Raw genomic sequence first — 24064 nt, 5'->3', positions numbered from 1 at the left:
ATCTCACACTCCACCATGTTTCTGTCACTCCAAACTTTAAAACAAAGGCTACAAAAAAAGGCTACCAATAATCTCACTTCTTCAAGGGGACATATGCATTCATATGTTCATGGCAGCATTATTTACAATAGCCAAGATATGGAGGCAACCTGATGTCCACTGGTGGATGAATGGATAAAGAAGAGGTGGTACATATATACAATTTAATATTATTCAGTCATAAAAAGGAATGCAGTCTTGCCATCTGCAACAACATGCATAGACCTAGAAGGTATTGTGCTGAGTGCAATAAGTTAGAGAAAGACAAATGTTATATAATTTCATTTGTATGTGGAAATTAGAGAACAGGATGAACAAACAAACAGAAACAAGCTCATAGATACAGAGAGCATTTTGATCGTTGCCAGATTGGGGAGTTGGGGGATGGATGAATGGGGGATGGGTAAAGGGGAGAGGGATTAAGAGGTACAATTTGGTAGTTACAAAATAGTCATGGGGATGTAGAGTATAGCATGGGGAATATAGTAATATTGTAATAATTATGTATGATGTCAGATGGGTACTGGATTTATTGTCATGATCACTTCGTACACAATATAAATGTCTAATCACTATGTTGTACAGCTGAAACTAATAAAATATTGTATGTTAACTGTAATTGAAAAAACAAAAATAAGAATAGAACACATTTGATTTTCTGAATATACAGGACATTTATACAATTTTTTTTTAAAATATGAAGAGGCTTTCATTTCTGTCTTCTGTCTTGTAAGTTCCTCCCTCCCTCAGAAGCAGCCACTGTTGTTCATTTCTTATTTGTTCTTCTGGAGTTTCTTTGTACATATAAAAAATATGGTTAGAGATCCTATTTTTGCCTTTAAAAAATATAATTGTAGTATATTATACACACTTTTATTTCTTGCTTTTTATTTTCCAGAGAAGCATGATTTTAAGGAAGATAAAGAAAAATATATAATGTGGACTTTTAGAAATAGGACAGGGCTGGTTTGGCTTCTAGCTCTGCTACTAAATTGCTCTATAACTTTGCAAAAGTCACTTATGGAATGGAATATTAAAATCCTACATTTTATTTACTATTGTAAAATAGGATGGTTGAGTCTTTTTATTAAAATAAGTTAAAAATATTTGAAATAGATACATGAAATAGAAATGTTAAATAGTTATTGGATTTCTATATAGGCATGTTTAGTTAGATTAAGATTTAAATGGTCCACTGATGATATATAGGCAACTTCAAATCAACATTTTCTCTGGGCTGTTTAAAATAATTTGATACTAGGCCAAAAAATAATACACTTTCTGCCTTACCTTTTACTTAGGACTTGTAGGAAGAGTGGGGTGGGAGCTGGTGAGTGGGGAGGTAATAGGGTTTGTGAGAGAGTATTTTGTTTGGCTCTAGACAAAAGCTGGGGATATGTGGACCCAAAGGGGTGACTCTGCTCTGAAAGATAGGCAGGAGTTTATGACAGGGAAGTAGGTGTAGGTGGGTAAGGTTTTGATGAGTGCTGAGATTTAAAAAATGGATTCATGAAGCAATATTGCTGCAGTCGAAAACTAAAAAATCAAACTGACCAGAGTGAAAAATAGCCTGGGTCCTAGTCTGGTTATGCTGCCATATAGATGACTGGACTTTATTTTCAGGTTTATTTAATAGTCCATGTTACTTATTATATTTTTAAGACATGAAATGCTTTCATTCAATCTTACTAAAAAATACTCCATGAAAATAAAATCATCTATATCTTCTCTTCGATATACATTCATATATATTATAAGCACATACCTGCTACTTTGAGTTCTGCAGTTTTTTTTCATTTAATATTATCTATTCAGTTTTCAACATTATCTTCTTCCTTAGAATATGCATTTGTTTTCTAGGGCTGCTGTAACAAATTACCACAAGTGAGTGGCTTAGAATAACAGAAACTTATTCTCTCACAGCTTTGGAGGTCAGAAGTACAAGATCAAGATCAAGGTGTCTCTCTCTGAAGGCTCTGAGGGAGAATACTTCCTTGCATCTTCCAGCTTCTTTCTGGTGGCTGTAGGTATTCTTTGGTTTGTAGCAGCATAATTCCAATCTCTGCCTCCATCTTCACTTGGCCTTTTCTGTGTTTCTGTGTCTTCTTTTTTGTCTTTTTTGTTCAATTCTTATTTGTCCTTTGTCCTTCCCTTGTCTTTCAATTTAGGACTCACTCTAATCCAGAATGATCTCATCTTGAGATCCTTAATTATATCTGCAAAAGCTCTTATTCCAAATAAGGTGACAGTATGAGGTTCTGAGTGGACATATCTTTTGTGGGCCACAATTCAACCCACTACTCCATATTTGTAGCCCAACAATATTCCTTTTTATTAACATGTTATTCAATTTTGTTCCTTCTAACTTTTTGCTAGTATGAATAACAGCTCTAAACAGATTGCCTATGAAAATGCCATAAAACAGTACTATTATTTTCCTCGTGGGTTATTTTCTTGGAGTAGTTTTCCAAAATAGAATTAACAACATCAACAGTGAGAACAGTTTTCTAGTTCTTTGAACATCTTGCCAGGGTGTGATCCAGAAAGATTGTATCACTTTGCAATACTCATAGCAATATGTGAAATAACAGAGAGAAAGAAAGAGAGAGAGATAGAGGGAGGGAGAAGGAGAAGAGAGAGAGAGAGAGAGAGAGAGAGAGAGAGAGAGAGAGAGAGAGAGAGAATATGAATACGAATGAATTCAGCCAATTATTTCAGTGAACCAATGGGAGGGAAATATACAAGTGAAGAATTAATTATATGCAGAATACCAAGCCCTCAGAGAAAAGAAGATAACGATCTGACTGCTTTATCTTTCCTGTGGTGCCCCTTTATTCCACACAGATCTTTAGGTGCTTTTTTAGGGACTGGCAGCTGAAGAAAATGGTTATCTGATCCGTAACAGAGTCTTAGATTCAGTGAGGGTAAGGGCTTAAGTGCCAGCTTCTGGTCCACTTGAGCTCATTTGTGAAGGAGACGAGTTTTTTCTTAGTTCTCCAACCTTAGTGCTCTCTGCATTTTGCTTGTCTGTTCTTGACTCCCAGCTCAATGTGCCCACTATTTCATCTTTCTGCTGAGTTCTGTGTGACTGATTTAAGCCTAAAGGGCTGTCCTCTCCCAAAAGAGGTGAGTTTCATAGGGAATAAAAGCTAAAGCTATGCAGATAATGAAATGCTCTGAAAGGTGCCATTTCTGGCAGCAACTAGTTCAGAGGAGTGGGAGCAGAGAAAGAATCAGGGCCAGCGGGAAAATGCTTCCTTCTCAAATTTAAAACAAAACAGCGCAGACCCTCCAATGTTGGTTTTGGAAAGAGACTTGAATGGGAGAAAGGCCAGCTGTATTTGGTGGCTCCAGATTTATCCTGAGATTCACCTTTTCTTTGGTGGTCTCTTGATGATTACAGTTGCCACAAGCATGCAGATATCAAAGAGAGAATCACTTCATCTGCGATTACTGTGGCCAAACATGCCTACTCTTCTCTTCTCTTAGTGTCCTGTATAGCATATTAGAAACAACCTTGGAATAGTAATATTTAAATGTGTGTCCTTAAGGCTTGGGGATAAACAAAATTAAATAAATATGGTGAGTATCTACATTAAGATAATCTGATTATAAAATGTAGTTTGCTCTTTGTAATTCACAGGCTCACCCCGCCAGTAGGGGTGCCTAGAAAGAACAGATTTTTCTTATATCTCTTCTTCTCAGCTCCCAGTCCCCCTCCACATGGTAAGCTCCATCTTTAACATTGATCCCCTGGTGCACCAACCTAAACATTTGGACTCTCAAAGTCTAAGCTAAGAAAACAAGGACAAGTCCTTTCTACCTAAGTCTTGCCCTTTCAGTTCCAGTTTATAGGTAATGATTAAACTTTTGAGCTCGGCCTCTGTGTCAGACTCTCTGAGTGCAAACTCCAGCTCTGTCTCTTACCAGTTGTGTGATCAAGAATAAGTTAACATTTCTAAGTCTCAGATTTTTCATCTGTAAAATAGGGATAATAAAAATTTTAATTTCAGAGGTTTGTTATGAAGAGCAAACTATGTGTTTGGCACATAGAAAGTACTCAGTGTCAGGAAATACTGTATAAATAATAAGTATGTAAATATCATGAAGACAACTATTCTCCTGGGTGATTGATAGAAATTATTTTACCTCCTACTCAAATGGGCATGGCTCAACTTTTTAGGCTGTCACTATAATTAATATATTTGAGAATGTGACCCCATAGCACAAAAATTCATGCAAGAAGAAATATACTCACATATACTAACTGGAATGTGGTAGAGGTGAAGGTCTTTACAAGGCCTAAATCACACTGTATGAGAAGTTGCTTTCTCATAAAGAGCCTGAATTTGACTTCAGTTTCTCCATCTGCAAAAAGGGTACTGTATTAGGGTTCTTCAGAAAAATAGAATATATATATATATAGTTCCAGTGTCTGACAGGAGGGAAATATACAACAAGTGAAGTATTAACTATAGAATACCAAGTCCTCAGAGAGAAGATAACAACGAGGCTGCCTTATCTTTCCTACTGTGCCACACTATCCCATACAGATTTTTTTTGTGATATATATATATGTTTATTTTAGTTAATTTATCGTAAGGAATTGGCTCACATGATTATAGAGGCTGAGAAGTCCTAAGATTTGAAGTCAGCAAGCTGGACACACAGGAGAGCTGATGGTGTAAGTTCCAGTCCAAGGGCAGGAGAATACCAGTGTCCTAGCTGAACTGTCAGGCAGGCAGCATGTCCTTCTTACTCAGTTTTTTTGTTCTGTTCCAGTCTTCGTTTGATTGGATGAAGCCCACCCACACTGGGAAGGCAATCTGCTTTACTTGTTTCTACTGATTCAAATGTTAATTTCATTCAGAAACCCCCTCACAGACACACCCCAGAATAATGTTTGACCAAATGTCTGGGCATTCCATGGCCCAGAAAAGTTGACAGATAAAATTTAGGGTCTAAAAAAGTATGTCCTTCCTTCTTTCTAAACTTCTGCTCAGGAAGAAAGGCATGAATGGAGGTGGGGTGGGGGAAGTTATCAATGAGATCCGATTTGCCACAAGTCAAATAATTATAAGGCAGAGGACTTCAAAGAGAAGTAAATATTTTTAAATTCCAAAGACTCTAGGCCTCTGTCTTAATCTGCCCAGACTGCCATAACAAAATACTATATACTGGGTGGCTTAAATAACAGAAATCAATTTTCTCACAGTTCTGGAGGCTGGAAGTCCAAGAATAAGGTCCAGCAGGGTCAGTTTATGGTGAAGCCTCTCTTCCTGGCTTATAGATGGCTACCTTCTCTCTGTGTCCTCTCTGTGCATGTGTCTCTTATTTCCTCTTCTTATAAGGACACCAGTCCTATTAGATTTGGTCTCATTCTCATGACCTCATAACCTAATTACTTCCCTAAAGGCCCTGTTTCCAAATTGGGGGTTAGGATTTCAACATGAATTTGTGGGGGAGAATACGATTTAGTCCATAACAATTGCCCTTCTTGTTATCTCCCAGGAATTAAAACATGCTGGAGCATTTACAGTGTAGTCATAGCTCTCTACTGCCCTAAACCCAATAAAGGGAAAGAGGATGAGGTTCAAAGGACATCATTATAGTGAAAGGCAATTGAATGCCATCATCCCAAGACATTAAGAACCTGTTTATAACATATTTGTTGGTTCACAAAGAGAACTTAAAAAGTCAATTTGTTCAGCAATGTTTATCGAACATCTTTGATGCACTTGGCTAGCTACTTTGATGGGAAGAGCACAGAGCTGAATACCATAACCTCTCTTTTGAGGTGTTCCAATTCTGTGGGAATGTTTAAACATTCTCTCTCTCTCTCTCTCTCTCTCTCTCTCTCTCTCTCTCTCTCTCTCTCGTCTTACAGAGTGGAGAAGTGCTCTTTCATAATAGGATTCTCCGTCGCAGGCTGGCGGGAACCCAACTGCGAGTGCCCACTGCACCTGGTGCCCAGGATGCCCACAAGAGAGGCCTGGTGGGACAGGGCAGTGCCTGGAGATCTGAGCTGCGGGGAGCGGGTAGGGTGGTGTGGGCGGGGAGAAGCAATTGTGACCTGCCCGAGTCCCTCCCCTTTCCTGGCACTGTGATGCTGCAGGGCAGCTGCAGGCCCGGCATGTCTGTTGCCGGCCCCCTCCCGCCCAGTGTGTCACAACAGCGGAGGCGGCTGTATCTGGAGCAGTTGGGGTGGGCAGGCCCAGCTGGGAGGCGAGCAGGCGAAGAGAGCAGCCGCCATGGTGAGCCTGCCAGGGTTGGGGGTTCCGGGCCCGAACCTGTGCCGGGGCAGGGGCAGAGGCTGGCGCTGGCGCCCAGCAGAGAGCCGCGTCTACGTGGGGCTAATGGATCGGTCGCATTGGATCCCCAGAGCTCGAAGTCTCCTGGGGGTGTCAGTTCAGGGTGGTGGGGGGCGGGTGGTGGTCTGCACTCTCGGGAAGAGAACCCCTAGGGCCAGTACCCTTTATCATGAAGGGAAAGTGCAGACCTGGGGCAGGTAGCCCTTCAAAGGGACCTAATGGAGATATGCGTAAGCTGGTGAGGGGAGGGAGGACATGGGAAGTCTGGTGCAGGAAAGGGGAGATTCTGGGGGATCCTCAAACAGGCAGCTCAGAGACCAAAATGGGGTGAAGAGGGCAGTTCAGGGATTCTGGATGGGTGGGCCTTGCTGGTGGCTGGGGGAGTGGGCTCAGTCAGGTCTCCAAACCCAATCACACGTGTCAGTGTACCAGATGTGACAGGGGACTTAGGGCGTCACAGTCTCCCCAGGCTTGGTACTTTCCTTTCTCAGGCCATCTGGCTTGGGTTTGAGGCACTTTCACCCGAGCGCCCTTAGCTCTCAGGCACCTGGCACCCGTGCCAAGTCCCCAGTTTTTCCAGCGGTCAAAGTCAGAAGGACTTTGGCATACAGAAGTCTCTCTCTGGCAGGCCAGGGGACCTCGGACGTCCCGGTTGTTTTGTTTCATACCCGGCTTAGCGGGGTTAGCAACGACAGCCCCTGTCCTCCACCACAGCATCCATCTCCTTTCGCAGACATGGATCTTACTTGTTGGGGAGGAGGCCTCTTCACACTCCTAGTTCCATCTCTAGAATATCTCCCCTCACCCGGGCACCCGGGGTGAGTAACAGTTGCCTTCAGTCCACTTCTGTGACCTTCTGGAAATCCAGAGTCTCCGGGTCCAGAGCCCTGGTATTTCAGTAGTAGCGAGGTGGGTTGGAAAGGTTAAGTGGGGGAGGGGGACAGAATAAGCATGTCTCACAGGGCAAGGTCAGGTTCCCTAGGCATTCTTAATCTACGTGTCAGTGACCAAGCAGGCCAGAGGAGAACCCCGCTTCTTCCCCTGGCCTCTGCTCATTGTGGAAAGTGCCCAGGGCCTCTGGCTCTGGCCCCAGCTCTGCTGTTTCTAGCTCCAGGTCTGTCCAGCACCCTCCCTCTTTCTGAGCTTGTTCCCAGACACACCTGGGAGTTTAAGAGCTTGAAGGGTATTTGGGAGTGTGGCCAGAGGAATCTACTTTTGCCTGAGGCCCCTTGTGTGGGATCATAGAAGAAGCTCAGAACTGGGAGTTCAGAATTTTGGCTCCTGGCTTTGCAGCTAGCTGTGTGACTTTAAGAAGGTCACTTAACCTCTCTGGACTGTTTTTGATCACCTACAAAATGAAGAGAGGTTATGGCTTAAATTTTCAAGGCTCCACCTAGCTTTACTTTTAAACTTTTTATTATAGAGAATTTTAAACATATACAAAAGGAGAGAGAATGGGAATCCCTGTATATACTCATCCAGTTTCAATAATTATCTACTTATGATGTCTTGCTTCATTTATTTCCCTTTCCCCCTCTCCCCATTATTTTGAAGCAAATCTTGTGCAGCATGCTCAAGATTTCATATTTAGCATTTATAATACCTAGCATTAGCTAGTGCTTTATAATCTTCAAAGTGCTTTCCCTTGCACATTTTAATTTTCACCTGAATATCATAGCGATTCTCAGAGTGGAGCCTAAAGGAGGCTTACAGAAGAGCCAAGGATGATAAGCTAGCCCTCTGAGCAAACATCAGTATGTATTCAATAGGCGAGTTTCTGAAAATACCTAAAAAATAAAGAAATTAAGCAATAAAACTTTATTTTAACTGTGCTAAAGAATTTGGATGTTTAACTGAAAACCTATGGTGAAATATTTTGAAAAGAGATTATCTTTTATTTACTTTGAAACATTGAATTTTGTATAGAAAGTTCTATTTAGAATATTTAGAATGGGCAGCATTGTCTTGATGGGAAAACATTTTTTATTGACCATTTCTCACTCACAGAACCTCTTTTTAAAAATCCCTTGACTCATTCCTGAAAGACTAAGACATCTATAAACCTTGACCAGAAGAATCCCTCCCTTGCAAAACTTTACCTTCTCCAACAGGTCAAGTTTCAGGCATCCATCTTCCATGCTCCCCTTCTCTCATGGAGGTTAGGGGAGGAAGGGTGGAGGCTGCTTCTTTGTTAAGGAGCATTAGAATCAGCATTTCTATAGGTTCTGGTAAGAAATTTATAACTACTCTATAACTGAGCATCCCCATCTGCTCCCAGGGTCCTTCTAGAAGCAGTTCTCTTTGGAATGGCAACTCTGACACCTTTTTTTGGGAAGTGGTATGCAGAATCCTGGCCAGGTGCCCCAAGTCAAGCCTGTGTTCATGACACGAAGGTTCAGAGAAAGTATCTATGGTTAAAGGGAGATGAGAACATCTGCAACAAAGCCTCCTCAACTGCATTCCTTCTGTACTGGGGAGCACCAGATGAGTTGGGATGGGGATAGGCATCAAATGGAAACAAAAAGCCCGTTTCCTGCACAAATGGGTGGTTAGAGGGCACAGTGTTCTGGTGGCAGGGTAGACACTGCTTCTGTGTTTGTTGTTCTCTACAAACTGCCCTTGTATAGGCAGGCATGGCTGAGCTCTGCAGAGCCTGTACCTCAGAGCACTGTTTGTGGTTCCCAGGGGGGCTACAGGTCACTGCTACATCTTTCCTTCCCATTGTTCAGTGCAAGTTCCTACAGAAGTTGCTGGGTCCCTGCCTCTGAGCAGCAGAGGGGCCCTGATGAGCAGAGCTCTCCCACGCTGTGGCTGGGGCAAAGATGCTGAATGAATGAGGAGGGACTGGTGAGTTTTCATGGGAGGCTTCCAGGCTCAGATCAAGCCCAGGCAGAGCTAAAGGGTTAATGCTCTTTCTGAGGGGACTCCTGAGTAATTTTGAAAGGAAGATGAAAATTTAAAAATAATTTTTGAGGAGGAAGTAGCTGGTGAACACAGGGCCAGTGATAGGGGGCAAGTGGGATGATGTGGCACTCTTGGAGGGACGAAGAGGACCAACTGCTCCTTTTCTTTTTGGCCACCAAGAAACTGGCAGTGTTATCTGCAGCCTTGACATTTTCCCTCTCAGTATTTTCCTGTTATGATTTCTCCCAGATAATGAACTGTGGAAGAGAATGGGAAAACAAAGTGGGCACTGTGTGTATCGGATTAAAACTCCTTAACTATTTCCTGTACTCGCTCCCAATGTCAGCTAAAGCTCATAGGCCTTTGGACACCATAGGGTCTCCTGCTGGGAGTCTACTTAACCAATACCCCTGCCTTTTCTAAAGTCGGTCTTGTGTCATCCCTACTGCTGCCCTAACTGCAGTGCCTATAATCTGAGCCTCTCTCCTGAGCCACCTTTACTCACTGATGTGGATTTAGGTCAGGTCTTTGTTCTTGCTGTTTTTAGTTTGCTATCTATTCTTTGTTCTGAGTAATTCCAAATATATTCTAATTGAAGGGCTTTGAGCAGAGATAATTCAGACAATCTTTCATGAGTCACATTTGTTCTTACTTCAATTATCCCTTTATAACACTGTTTGATCTACGTTTTACTTGCCATCTCTGACCTAGATCCTAAAGTATAGGTGATTTATTATCCAAGTTTGACAACTAAAAATAATTTAGTATAATAACATGCTTCCTGAAAGTCACCGTGTGACATTTGACCATGCAGGTGGTCAGGGGTATGTGAACTGGTATCAAGTTTTCATGTGGCATACGCTGCTGGCCTGTGTTGCTTTCTTTCCTAGATGATATGTCAATTTTACTGTTTTGTGATATTTTAAAATGATTATCAAAGCTATAAAGCTAGAAATTCTCTTTCTACAGAGGATTGTGATTAGCTATTCATGGTCTGAGAGGAAAGCAAAAGGAAATGACTATTATTAAAATAGAAATAATATAAGGAAAGGTTTCTTGCTGTGGAATTGTAAAAGGGCTATAAAGTTATAAAATTTCTTTTTTTGACATTCTACGAAACATAGGCTCCTCTTGCCATGGAAGATGGTCATAGGTGGCACAGATATCCCATCTCTCTACCCTTCATGAATCTATGCCTCAGATAAACTGAGCCATTTGTGGGACCTGCCCTAAATTTTCCTGCCTCTTGTTTACACTGTTCCTAATTCCAACTAAAATGGTCATGTTGGCATGTCTAAATTCTCCAAGGTCTCTGCAGATATTTCTCATCCAAGAATCTAAGCCAGAAGTTGTTTTCTCCTCCTTCGAACTTCGTTGCCTCTTAGGCACTGATCATTCTCCTTCTCAATAAGTAGACTGTAAGCCCCATTAGGACAAAGTTTTCATTCTAATTATCTATATATTTATTGAGCACCTGTTACATTTAAGCGCTGTGCTCGACGCTGAGAATTCAGTGAGTAAACAAGTATTCCTTGCCCTCACAGAGCTTACTCCCTCTACTAGGGAAGTCAGAAAATTGAGTAAGCAACTATAAAATGGTGTGATAAATGCAATGATAGGAAAGAAAGGGATTGTGGGAGCACATAGTAGGGGCCCTATGCTGGTTTGTGTTTTTCCATACTCCTTGTAGGAAATGATTTTTAATGAGAGACTTGAAGGATGAATAAGAATTAATTCAGTACCTTTCAATGCCTTCTTGTACATAATAGCATAATAAGTATTTATTGTAGGAATGACAGAGTTGGTATATTTCCCAGCACTAGGTCTGTGGGAGGGGTGTCACAATATTCTTGAGGGAAAGAACTCCTCTGTTCTCTCCATCTTCCACATCTTCAGCTCCTGGATTGCTGGGCAGAGAGGCTCTAGCAGCACACAGGGGATCCCCTTCACCTTACAGAGTCCCAGGAGCATATAACTGGTCTGAGCCCTACAAGCCCAGATTCAAAATAGAACTGAGAGAGAGAGCAAGAAGTGATGTGAGAGAGAAATCATGAGCTCTGATTGGCTAGAGAAGGGAATCTGAAATATGAGCAAACATATGACTTAATATTCTCTGCTGGGTTAACTTATTACCTGTCTCCCTGACATCCCCCCTCCCCTCCGCCGCCCCACCCAGGGAAACAGATTCCTGGTTCTATTAGAGAAGGATGATGTATATTCTTTTCTTTTCTTTTCTTTTTTCTTTTCTTTTTACACCTACAGCACCTGGTCTTCCTAGATGGTCTCCCATCCAAGTATTAACCAGGCCCAATCTTGCTTGGCTTCCGAGATAAGATGGGATCAGGCATGTTCAGGGTGGCATGGCTGTAGAATGGATGATGTATTTTCAAAAAGGCTGCTACCAAGAACCATTCTCAGTTTCTCTCTGTATTGGAACTTTTTCCTGTTTGGAGTTTTGTCATACAAGCTTGGCCTTATGATACACTATCAGGCTTGCATTGATGTAGGTGTGAGCACAGCCCAGGGCCCCAGAAGTTCAGAGTGCAGGTGAGGCAGGAGGTTGTGTGGTATAAAGGGAAGAGCTTGTGCCAAAGTCAGAAGACCTGGATTCAAAGAAGAATTCAGTCAAAGTTCACATACATGTGGATGTTATGCCTCATAAGTTTCTTTTGATATTACCTTCATTTTTCATGAATTAAAAAGATTGGATCAATTGCCCTATAGAATGTTCCACCTTCTGGATTCATTTTATTTTTTTTTTTCTAATGATGTCACCTAACATTGATCTCTTTGTTTTCTATAAAGTGGAAGCTAAATCTAAAGGGTTTAATAGATTAGGGACTGAGTATTTTTGACAAGAATTTCTTATGGGTAATGTTATGTATGTCATATTATATCACATCAAAAGGTCCTTAATGTTTGGTTTTCTCACTATTAATTGTGTTAAGATTGATCCCAGTGTTAGGCTAGTAACCACTGTAGTTACTTTTCCCCCTGGTGACCTGTAAGTAACAGTGATTCTTTGCGCTATGTAAATATTCAGTTCACCATCAACCTTTCACTTAATGGTGTTGGCATCCTTGTTGATATCAATTATGTAATTAGAAACTGGAATATGGCAATATTTATTAATATATCATTTCTTCTACATTGATTAGTGACACTCTTCTGTTAAAAAAAGAGCTTTCCCTCATTAACAGGGCTGTTTGGTTAGGGACAAATGAGTTTTATTTCTGGGGGGTTTCTTTTTTAACAACATTAAGGACTTGTTGATTTTTATGTATATGCATTGTTTCAATCAGGTGCCATTAGTCTTTTTCTGATGCTCAGTATGTCTTATTTTTGGCAGTGGGAGGTATCTTCAAGTTGATTTCTGAGATCTTTCAGCATTATCCCAGCCTGTATTAGTTAGTGTCTGTGCTTTCAGGGCTCATAGTATACATTCTTTGCTCCAGTCCTGATTCCAGTTAGTGGGGATGGTATTTAGAGACAATCCTTTCCCCTTGATTGATATGGCCACTTTTGGCTTTTGGAAGCATCTATGAACCTATCAGTTATTTCTGAGTCTATCTTATCCCTTCAATTACTCTTGTGAATTAGTTTTCCAGGGAAGATAGCTCTTCCTAAGGGGTGTGTGTGTGCGCGCGCGCGCGCGCGCGCGCGTGTGTGTGTGTGTGTGTGTGTGTGTGAGAGAGAGAGAGAGAGAGAGAGAGAGAGAGAGAGAGAGAGAGAGAGAGAGAGAGAGAGAGAGGAGAGAATATCCCTGCATCCTTACCAAAAAGGCCTAGAGTGTTTCAGAAGGGAGGGCCGACTGGAGACTAAGTAGCTCCACAGGTGGGCCTGGAGGGTGGTTGGGGTGTGGTGGTGATGAGGGCGGCAAGGCTCAGAAGGCTGAAGGTCAGGGAAACAGAGGATGTGGTCACTTAGAAAGATGATGTGTAGGATCAGGCTTCTCTTAGTCCTGTCAACTTTAGATACCTCTTTAGGAAGCTACGGCTGTGTGCTGGATGTGAAGATGTGGTCTGGTTGGTAACATGCTGGTTGTGGGTGGTTCCTGGGTAAGGGCCACTGCTGTTCTTAGGCCTGAATTGAGTCCTAAGGTGAAGATAGAAAATAGATCTCACAATAAAGGTAAGTGGAATGGGGACCTGAGGTCTCTAACTTTCCACATGTGCCTCTTTCAGGTGGAGAATATAAAGTTACAAGGTAGTATAATGAAATTGATAATGGTAAAGATGGCAACAATAATCACGGTTAACTTATTATTTTCAGATGAGGAGAGGTTAAGTAACTCAGCCAAGTCATACAGCATAGCAAGTAAGTTGAGAAGACAGGATTCGGTCCCAGGGTTTGGGCAAGTTTGTGAACATATCCTTTCCCTGGCCACCAGCGTCAGGGAACTTCAGCCAGATTGTATTTTCAGCTTGGCTGTGTTATCTACTGGCTGCTGTGAACATCTATACTCTAATCTTCCCCAAAGGCAAGGGCACAGTGACAGGTTTAGTGTTGGTGCTCAGTTGTAAAACTGAATTAAGAAGCAACGGGTTCTGATACCTGTGACCATTACTTAGGGCAGCCATCTTGCTCCCATGTCCTGAAAACTTTCAGGTTCCCAGGAGTCTCATACTCCAACGTGTACTCAATGTGTTCCATGCCCTGCTATGTGCTCTGGAGGCTCTGCACCTGGCTTGGGTTACCCAGAACTGGAAAATGCCAGATTGGGTCATGGATAAGAATAGAAACCCACAGACCAGGCACATGCTTCCTGGCTGGGCTCTGGTGGGCCTCCTGGGCAGAGAGCCACGTTGTACCGGCCCCTGCTTCCCCACATGTGGGGTGTCATAGGAGAGATGAGGACATCCTCCCAGCAAAAACCCATGGTTGGTTTCCATTCACACACACTTAAATACACACACAAACGCACGCACGTGCACGCACACACCCCTCCTCATCCTAAGCCATTAGTACTAGGACCAATCAGGTAATTGTGGCTTCCCACCAAAGTAACAGAGAGATAAAGACACTCTAAGGGTCAATTTTATTTAACACTTGGCCTGACTGGGAAAGGGAGCAGGTTATGGTGGCTATAAAGAAATTTTCCAACTTCTCAGAGTTCAGGAAGAGCCTGATTTATATGATCCCAACTCTCCCTTGCTGATGTACCAATCTTTTCTTCTTATATTTGTAATCAGAACACTAATTATACCCATGACACATAATTTCAATGTATACTCCTTCCATGAGTATTTATCTGCTCTATGATATTCAGAGACACATTCTCTTTCTCTCTCTCTCTTTCTCTCTCTCTCTCTGCGCGCATATGTGTGTATGTGTGTGTGATTCTGTTGTTATCACTGGTTCTTCTTTTGGCCACCTTCATCAGGAGTTTCTTGGTTAGTCCCTTGTTTCATTTGTGCAACTGCTGCACTTTTTCCTTTTCTTGGTACAAAAGATTGACCCTGGGAAGCAACCTTTAGAACAAACCACAAAATGGTGGTTCTTTTTCAGAGCTGAGTCTTGGTCTAGATGCAATGGTACTTAAACATGAGACCTCAGACCTAGTTCTCAGATGGCCTGGCAGGAGGGATAGATATCTTCTGAGATGAATGCCAGGAGGCAAGTCCTTGCATGTGGGGGATACACAGGACAAAGACAGGGTTGTGTCCTAGAACTCTCTGACTGTGATTCTGTACTCTCCCCACAGAGGGAATGCATATCGGTCCACGTGGGTCAAGCGGGAGTTCAGATTGGAAATGCCTGCTGGGAACTCTTCTGCCTGGAACATGGCATTCAGGCAGATGGCACCTTTAGTACCCAGGCCAGCAAGATCAATGATGATGACTCATTCACCACCTTTTTCAGTGAGACCGGCAATGGGAAGCATGTGCCCCGGGCTGTCATGGTAGATCTGGAACCCACTGTAGTAGGTGAGTATGAGCTAGGACCCTCTCCACAGAAAACAACCTGAAACTGAGAGGTTTTGTCCATGATTCTAAGGAAATAGAATCTCTAACTGGAAGGTGGGGATGACTCAGCTAAAGCCTTTATACCTCTCATGACTTCTATCAGTTCTTTGAATTCTCCACAATCTTGGGGAATTTCACAATGGGAACCTGGAATCTCTGCTCTCCCATCATAGTTCTAAACTGTACAAAAAAAAATGCCCTCTACTTAAACACCTTAAACCTGCGGAGACAGACCAAAATTGTCAATGTTGTTTACTAAATACTAAGGGTGAAAAATGCAAATAATTATAGAAAGGTAAAGAAGCCTCCAAATAGTCAATTTCTCAAAGAGAATGTTTCTGCTTCCATAATAATTGCAGTCTGTTCTCATGGGTCTGGTATAACCTTGCAGTATCTGGCACATAAAGTAGATAATAGCAGGCATATTCTCTTACAGCCAGAAGTGGTTGTAGTCCTAGAATGAATCTCATTTGGATCTTATAAAACAGGAATTCTGACTTGTATCGGGGCAAGATTCTTGTTCCTTCACCTCTCTCTGTAAGTCTATCCTACCAACCCCGCTTTCCTGGGTCTGACTCTTGGGTCAGTCCTCAGTTCAACATCAGGATTTCCTCAGCTTCGAGACTAGCTCAACAGGCAAGGGGGTGAGAAGTTTTACAGAGATGTCTGGGCAAATGTCTGTATGGCCCAGACACTAATTCCTAGGTGTAGCAGACTCCAGGTACTTTAGCCCTTGAGTACTTTGTACAAATATGAAATGTGCAAATTCCCAGGCCACTGTGCAAATGGGTGCTTTCCCTGGTGGAGTAAGAGTTCCCTGAAGGGAAGAGGAGATGAAATTGGAGCCTGATACATGTGGTCTGCTATGTGTCCCTTTTGCGTGGGTCCTTAGAGGTGAGCAGAACCCCCTTGACAGCATCTCTAGGCTTCTGCTCTTCTAGAACTTGGAACGTAGCTTTGTTTCAAAGTCATTCTAAAATATCTCTCATGCCTGACATATTTCTTAATTTTAATAATTTACCACTTTGAGGTGGAGGTTTGGTGAGAGGATCATTCCTAGGAGAGCCTAGGAACTGGGCAGATCACCCTGAATCTCTCTCTGTGTCCCTAGAACATTTTAATGCAAGTGAAATTGGGTTAAATTTGGGGATAACTTTACAACATGAAAGAAAAACAAATAAAAGGGAAGCTTTGAGGGATCATGGTGGAAAGAAGGAAAGAGTGGCAATCAGCTTTGGTGATTGGTGAGCTTTGTAAATAAGACTTTTTTAAGTTTCAGCCAGGGGAGCAGCTGGCTTCTCATCACCTGCTTGAGTTATATGTTTCTGGTTCTTCTATTGTGTATGTCATTTTGGAATTCTCTTAGCTTTTTGCAGATTTGTTACAGGGTTGTCTGGCTTCACCTCAGTGGAGTTTTACAGATAGGGGAAGTGGAGACTCAGAAGGGTGTTATATAGTATTTTAATGGGAAAGAAGGTGGTAAGACCTGATGGCCTCCCTCTCTTGGTAGATGAAGTTCGAGCAGGAACCTACCGCCAGCTCTTCCATCCAGAGCAGCTGATCACAGGAAAGGAGGATGCAGCTAATAACTATGCCCGGGGCCACTACACGGTGGGCAAGGAGAGCATCGACCTGGTGCTTGACCGCATAAGGAAGCTGGTAAGTGTTAACAAAGGCAGAGAGATTGGTGAGTCAGGTTAAAGTGGACAGGCTTGGACTCATATCTCTCTGAGTAGGGAGTGTAGAGGCATGTGATTCCTGGCTATAGGATAGAGCTCCTAAGATTTGAGAATTTCTGCTTACGTTCTATAAGAAGAATTCACAGGGATGGTACCCTTCCCTCCACTTGGACATCATAGACTACCCTATAGGCTGATGCCCTGTTAATATTTATTGACATTCTATGGTAGTGTCCGGGGGGAATTCCAGACATAAGGAAGCCTAAGCTCTTTGCTTGTTAGAAGCATAGGTTAGCAAAGCCTTGAACTTGGAAGAGAAGAAGTGATTGTTGATACATTTCGGCACTTAAAAATGCCAATTACAAATTATTAAGGAGATTGAATTAAGGAATGTATTTATAATTGACATTTGTAATTATAAATACATTCCTTAATTCAATCTCCTTAATAATGATATGAAGGAGGTTGCTTCCCTGTACTTTACAGATGAAGAAATTGAGGGCCAAGGTGGTTCAATAACTTAGCCCAGGTCACACAGCTAAAAAGTTTCAGAGTTAGGATTTGAACCAGGTTGGTTAGACTAGAAATCTCTAGATGTGGTGTGGTCACTATCTACTTGAGCTCTCATTTCCTTATTTTCACAATGAAAAAGGTAGGACTTGATCAGAAATTCTTTACTTGAGTACTAAGGATATGAAAGTTCTGTGACTATGAATTCTCTTCATTCTGATAGAAGATAACATCAAGTGCTTACTGCATGTCAAGTCCTTGCTCAGAATATTATGGTGTCTCGTTTAATTATCACAATAAGTTTAATATCAGTTTGCGTCCCACTTTTATTGTCCCACTTTAACTAAGAAGCAACAAAAGTTTGGAGAGGTTCAATAACTTGCTCAAGTTTTTACAATTGGGAAATGACAAATTGATATTAAAACTCAGATTCTCTGACTCCATTTATATTTCTGAAACTGGTACCCTGAACCATCTTCCAAAGTTGGGCTGAGATGTGTAGGCCAGAAGTTTCCACAAAAGCAAATGATAAACGCAGAGGAAGTGGGTGAGGAATTGGGGCTCTCAAGGGGCATAGTCATTAGCCACTGTGGTTCTGAAATCCTCATTTTTGATTTAACCAAGCCAATGAACTAGAACCTTCATGTACTTATAGGCATGTGCATGTGTATATTGCCACCCCATATTTTAGCTAGTCCTCCCAAGATCAATGCAACTCCTTTTGTGTTTCCTTACTCCTTCAGGATATTTTGATTTCATCCACATAAAAATGTGGAGTGGGGAAAACAGAAAGGGTTGACTGCCTTGGTCCCACGAGAGTATTCTCAGAAACTTCTCATATCCTACTCTTCCCAGACAGATGCCTGCTCTGGCTTGCAAGGCTTCCTGATCTTCCACAGTTTTGGTGGGGGAACTGGTTCTGGTTTCACTTCTCTGTTGATGGAACGCCTTTCCTTGGATTATGGCAAGAAGTCCAAGCTAGAGTTTGCTATCTACCCAGCCCCCCAGGTCTCTACTGCAGTGGTTGAGCCCTATAACTCCATCCTGACCACCCATACCACACTGGAACATTCAGATTGTGCTTTTATGGTGGATAATGAAGCTATCTATGACATCTGCCGCAGGAACTTAGACATTGAGCGCCCCACCTATACCAACCTCAACCGCCTCATCAGCCAGATCGTGTCCTCCATCACTGCCTCTCTCCGCTTTGATGGGGCCCTCAATGTGGACCTCACTGAATTCCAGACTAATCTGGTGCCCTACCCTCGCATCCACTTCCCACTGGTCACCTATGCACCCATCATATCTGCTGAGAAAGCCTATCATGAACAACTCTCTGTGGCTGAAATAACCAGCTCCTGCTTTGAGCCCAACAGCCAAATGGTGAAGTGTGACCCGAGACATGGCAAGTACATGGCCTGCTGCATGCTCTACCGTGGTGACGTGGTGCCCAAAGATGTGAATGTCGCTATTGCTGCCATCAAGACCAAGAGGACAATTCAGTTTGTAGACTGGTGTCCCACAGGCTTCAAGGTGAGAGCTGATGACTTAGGGAGGAGAATATATACTAGAGAAGCAGAGGGAGATTACCAAGGATGGGGGAGAAAGATGTGTAAACTCCAGGGCCTTGGACTGATATACAAGACCATGGGCTCTTCAGCCTTAATAGGATAATAGGGGAAGAGGGGCTTAAGCCAAGTTTAACATTAATTTCACTCATTCATTCACTCACTCATTTATTTGTTTATTTTAGGTAAGGAGGGGCTTTATTTTAAAAGTATTAAAAGAAGGGAAGGGGCACTATTGCAAAAGGGAGAAGGTTCTCATAGCTCCAACCCTAAGATCTGCAAACATCTCAAAAGTCAGGCAGAAAAGGGCATTTCTTTTATAGGGAGGAGGAAATAGTCTAAAAAGAGTCTGTGTGGGTAAGTGGGTTAAACAAGATGAATAAGCAGAGGTAGTTGTGATCTGATAATAGATCAGAAAATGGAGTTAACTAAATTATTCAAGTTGCTAAAGAGGTGAAATTCTCTCCTCTCAACAAAAAGATGTGTTCTTTTCCCAATTTATTGTGAAAAATTAAACATTTACCCTGTAAGCCTTAATCAATTTAGAGTAAGGATAAGAAATTTTATGGTTATATATGACTTTGAATCACTTATATTGTGAAGCTCTGACATTTTCCATTAACCAGGAGTAAACAGAAACTGAGAAAGCCTATTGTAGATCAGGTATCCACAGTCTGGAAAGTGCCACAATCTGAGGATTCGTGGAGAGATACAGAATATCCAAGGAAGACCCCTGAATCTCAGGGCTAGTTCAATGTTGAATGAAACCACCCTTTTTGAGTTGCAATGGCAAGACATGCAGCTGGCTCTGTGCACATGAACTGCTTTATCACTTTGTCCTGTGTTGCATGGTCTTTAATCAGATTCCACCATCAAAATACCCCCAGTCATGCCTTTAATAATTTAGAAGTTTACTACGCACCAGATGTGGTTGTACCAGTTGCTAGAGATAGAGATTGAGCATGTCTCAATTTTTCCCTGGTGGGACTTAACAAGGCACCATATGCCAGCCTCTTGGATAACCTATTTGCCTATGAAGCTTTAACCTAGCTGATCTGCTGAGTAAGGATGTGTAATATTCATCTCCATTGCTGTACTCTTAGCTACATACGTAATTTTTTCCCCTAGACTATGCCTATTTTTTATGGTACTTCTGTCATTCTTGTAAAAACAATCAAAATCTTAGGGTTGGAGCTATTTTTTATGGTAGTTCTGTCATTCTTGTAAAAACAATCAAAATCTTAAAAAAGTATAGTTCTTTTTTTCTCTTTCAAATGGGAACAAACAATAAAACATGCTAATGAGAAAATAAACAGGAAAAAAGGTAGAAAAAAGTAAGTTGTGAGGGTGCTGGGGAAATAAAAAGGAGATACCCTGTCATTCTCTCTCCTTTATTTTAAGCTGAAGCTCTGGGGTTATGTCCAGAAAGATAAGATAGTGCCAGCATTTTGAGCTGCTTTTCAGAAAATCACATGCTGTTGGAGTGAATGTTGCTGAAATTCTTCCTCTTTTGCCTTCCCCAAGGGTTTTTGCCTCCACTTGACTTAGGTCAAGGGATACTATTGTTTAAAAGAGTGGAGAGTTGACTCTAGGTACAAAGGTTTTGCTGGTCAGGGCTGGATCTAGCAAAATATGTAATGTGGCAGAGTTTATATTCATTGCCCTTCCCCTTCTCATTTTTGGTTCTTTGGCCCTGTCTCAGCATCACCTTTATCACTAAGACACAACTTTTGTCTAAGAGGAATGATAGACCTTTATGAATCTGTTTAATAGGTTAACCACCTTGGTAGCCTGCTGCCACTCCCACCTCCGCCTCTCAAGAGGACATGAATTTTAAGGCTGTAAATTTAAGATATTGACAATTAAGGCATGGTGGCCTGGGTAGGAGAGGTATTTTTGGACAGTACCATGGATCTCTGCATCCCATAAATATTATCACAGCTTGTCACCTTAGACTTCTTCCAGTTTCCTACAGTTTGTGGGGTTGGCTTTGGTTTGGGATATGTGTAAAGGGAAAAGAAAGATTTCTAGTATAATAGCCCCACCATCAGATTGGGCTGGGTTAGCATGATGGATCCTGCCGTGCTATCAGAACTGGGAAGTTGGTTTGTTCAGGCAAGAATTTTAACTAAATTTCTTTGATTGGAGTCCTTGCTTTTCTTCCAAGAAGCTCCACTGCTCAGAGACATAGGGCCTGCTTAACACTAACACTATTGCCAAGGCCTTTTGGTTCTTTTCATTTATTGCTCTGGAATATCTCCATGACCTTTTAAACAGCTCTTCACTCTTGGCAGAGAAACTTCTCTAAATTTATTGACAGCATAACTAAGAGGAACTTCAGATGACCATTTGGGAAAGAATAAACTTTATAATAACTTCAAGTCTAGAAATTAATTTGCCTCCAAATGGGAACGTATTTCCCTTTTAGAGATAAACATGTATTACACACTTTCTCCTTAATAATAATCTCATTCATTGCCCTCATTTGTCTACTTGAATCTCTCCACTAACATTTCTATTATCAGCCCTGTTCTCCTTCTTTTCTTCTCCAGTCTTTAGATTCCCTAATCCTTCCTCTTGGATTTGCTTATACCCAATCCTACTCACTTTTATTTTCTCAGTACTCACTCTTCTCTACCTCCTGATTCCTTTTTCTTCATCTCTAACCTTGCAGTCCTGCTCCTATGCCTGCGACCCTGTCTTGCTATCACATCATTTTATGAAGATGATCCATCTTGAGTTATCCTTTGGCTGCCCTGCATCTTGTTTTGTTTCTCCTCTTTCTCTGTTCCCCAGGTGGGCATCAACTACCAGCCACCCACGGTGGTTCCAGGAGGGGACCTGGCCAAAGTACAGCGGGCTGTCTGCATGCTGAGCAACACCACAGCAATTGCGGAGGCCTGGGCCCGCCTAGACCACAAGTTTGACCTCATGTATGCCAAGCGGGCCTTTGTGCATTGGTATGTTGGAGAGGGAATGGAAGAAGGAGAATTTTCCGAGGCCAGGGAGGACCTGGCTGCTCTGGAGAAGGATTATGAAGAAGTGGGGACTGATTCATTTGAAGAAGAAAATGAAGGGGAGGAATTTTAAATATACATGTTCCTCTTGGTTGTGTCTCTTTTCTTGTGCTGCTTCACTCCAAGAACATTTAACTATTCCAAGAATAATAGAATACACTCCCAACACCAGCCTGATTTCTGTCTTACATAGGAAGAGGGTATCTAGCACCAATACCTGTGCGTGACTGGGCTGAAAATAGATGCTGAGTTATGTTAGATCCTCCCAGCAGCTTTGTGTTACTAAAAAAAATGAAAGTCACTGTCTTTGGGTAAAAGCAGCTTTGTGTTACTAAAAAAAATGAAAGTCACTGTCTTTGGGTTAGGATGAAGCCAAGTTATGTGTGTGAAAAGGCCTAATCAGGATTTTAAATTCTAGATTAGACTGTCCCCCACACTCCCCTGCCCCAAATAGCCTGCTAGCTGGGGAATTGTAAAACACTAGGGGAAAGGAAAGATCTGGGCATTGGGAAGATTCTGGAAAGTAGTAGCACTGTTCTAAGAGCTGGAGAATTAGTGAGAAACAAGACATACAGTTTTCTGTCCTTATAAACACACAACGAAACGAGGGAGATAATTTTAGATAGCATTAAGTAATACGAAATGAACAGTGGTGAGAGAAAGTGCCTGGGGGAATGCTCCTTTATATTGAGTTGTCAGAGAAGGCTTCATGGGGACCTAAATGAAGAAAAGAGCCATCATGGAAAGTTCTGGAGTTGGGGGATGCTGAGCATAGGGCAAAAACACAGATGTGGGAACAAGTTTGGAGGGCCTGAAGAACAGAAAGGAGTTCAGTATGCCTGGAGGATGGTGAGAGATGGAAGCAAGGCCCAAGAGCTAAGCAGAGGTCAGAGTGTACTCAGTCTTACAGATCATGTAAGGAGTTTAGGCTTTTTCTAAGTGAAACACAGAAGCATTGGAAGGTTCTCTGCAGGATAATGACTATAATTTATATTCATACATACCTTTTCTCTACTCTTCCCCCGGATCTTAAAATGCATATTCTCATTTTGTAGATGAAGAACCTGAGGTTTAGAGAGTTTATGTTAGAGACAGAAAGAGATGGACCTCAGTAGGGACCACCAATTCTATTCTGTTGTCTACCGCACACTGTTTCTACTCCTGAGTACTTGGGCCAGGTTCCAACAACTGCCTTGTAACATGACAGATGGAGGAGAAACAAAAATCTATGTCATTTACAAAAAGAGGACAATTTAATGCATCTCTTTCCTGAAGTTGGCAGCTCTCGTAGGATTTTAGGAAAAATCAAGACTCTCTTATTAAACTACTAATACGATATCCAGGGTTGGTCCCCATGCATTAAATGTACACCTCATTGATTGTTAACTCTTTCTAAATATTTATATTCGATATTCTTCGGAAGCCCTGCAAAAAATAGAATAAAATGTTCTAAGGAAAGGAAGATTAGGCAAGAAGTGGTGCTAATCACTTCTAAAGTATCGTTTTTAGAGACCACACTTTCCTGCCTTTCTGTGAAGGAGATCATGGTGCTAAAAAAGGAAGCCCAGATCAGCTGTCCACTGTGACCTTGTTTGCCTGAGATCATTCCTGCACCAACTTCCATAGGTGTCTACATGGGCAAACTTAGCTGTGTTAGAGATTGAGGGTTAGGAGCTGTCAGCCTCATCTCAGAATGGGGCATATTCCCTCTTGAAGAAATGAGAGACTTACCCTGGATTTCAGAAGCCTCAAATGACTTTCTGAGTATATAACTATGATATAATTAGGGAGAGAATAGCATACCCCTGAGGCCAGGGGTTAAGGCTAGGGTAAATCACTTACAGCGTGATTCTTTCCTCTAGATTTATGTGAATTAGTTGAAAATAAACATGAATGGCAAATCACAGAAGTGATGCCTGAATGGTATGAGTAAAAGGATTGGGCTGCAGGATAGATTGAGGGGTGGTATATAAGAGCCTGGGATACATTTCCCTCCAGTTTCTCCTCTTCCACTTTTCCTCATTTGGTTGAGTCCCTGTCTGGTTAAGGGGTTGGGTACCTCTAGTC

General features: G+C 42.0%; 1 protein-coding gene and 1 pseudogene across 1 annotated transcript; one reads left to right on the top strand and one right to left on the bottom strand.

The window, feature by feature from the left end:
- Positions 1-6105: 6105 nt before the first annotated feature.
- On the top strand, positions 6106-22264 carry TUBA8 (tubulin alpha 8). The gene is made up of 5 exons (XM_011367755.1): positions 6106-6293; positions 14959-15181; positions 16731-16879; positions 18265-18945; positions 21777-22264. The coding sequence occupies exons 1-5, from the start codon at positions 6291-6293 to the stop codon at positions 22068-22070; spliced, it is 1350 nt and encodes a 449-aa protein (XP_011366057.1). The 5' UTR covers positions 6106-6290; the 3' UTR covers positions 22071-22264.
- Positions 11508-11626, bottom strand: LOC111744586 (annotated as a pseudogene).
- Positions 22265-24064: the final 1800 nt, after the last annotated feature.

This window comes from Pteropus vampyrus, unplaced genomic scaffold, assembly GCF_000151845.1.
Source record: "Pteropus vampyrus isolate Shadow unplaced genomic scaffold, Pvam_2.0 Scaffold137, whole genome shotgun sequence".
Classification (NCBI taxonomy): domain Eukaryota; kingdom Metazoa; phylum Chordata; class Mammalia; order Chiroptera; family Pteropodidae; genus Pteropus; species Pteropus vampyrus.
This window is presented reverse-complemented; position numbering and strand designations above follow the sequence as displayed.

Excerpts from the sequence above, each read along its gene's own strand:
- TUBA8 (XM_011367755.1), top strand. Across the intron at positions 15,182-16,730 it reads TCTGGAACCCACTGTAGTAG|ATGAAGTTCGAGCAGGAACC; the intron begins GTGAGTATGAGC and ends CTCTCTTGGTAG. Across the intron at positions 18,946-21,776 it reads GGTGTCCCACAGGCTTCAAG|GTGGGCATCAACTACCAGCC; the intron begins GTGAGAGCTGAT and ends TCTGTTCCCCAG.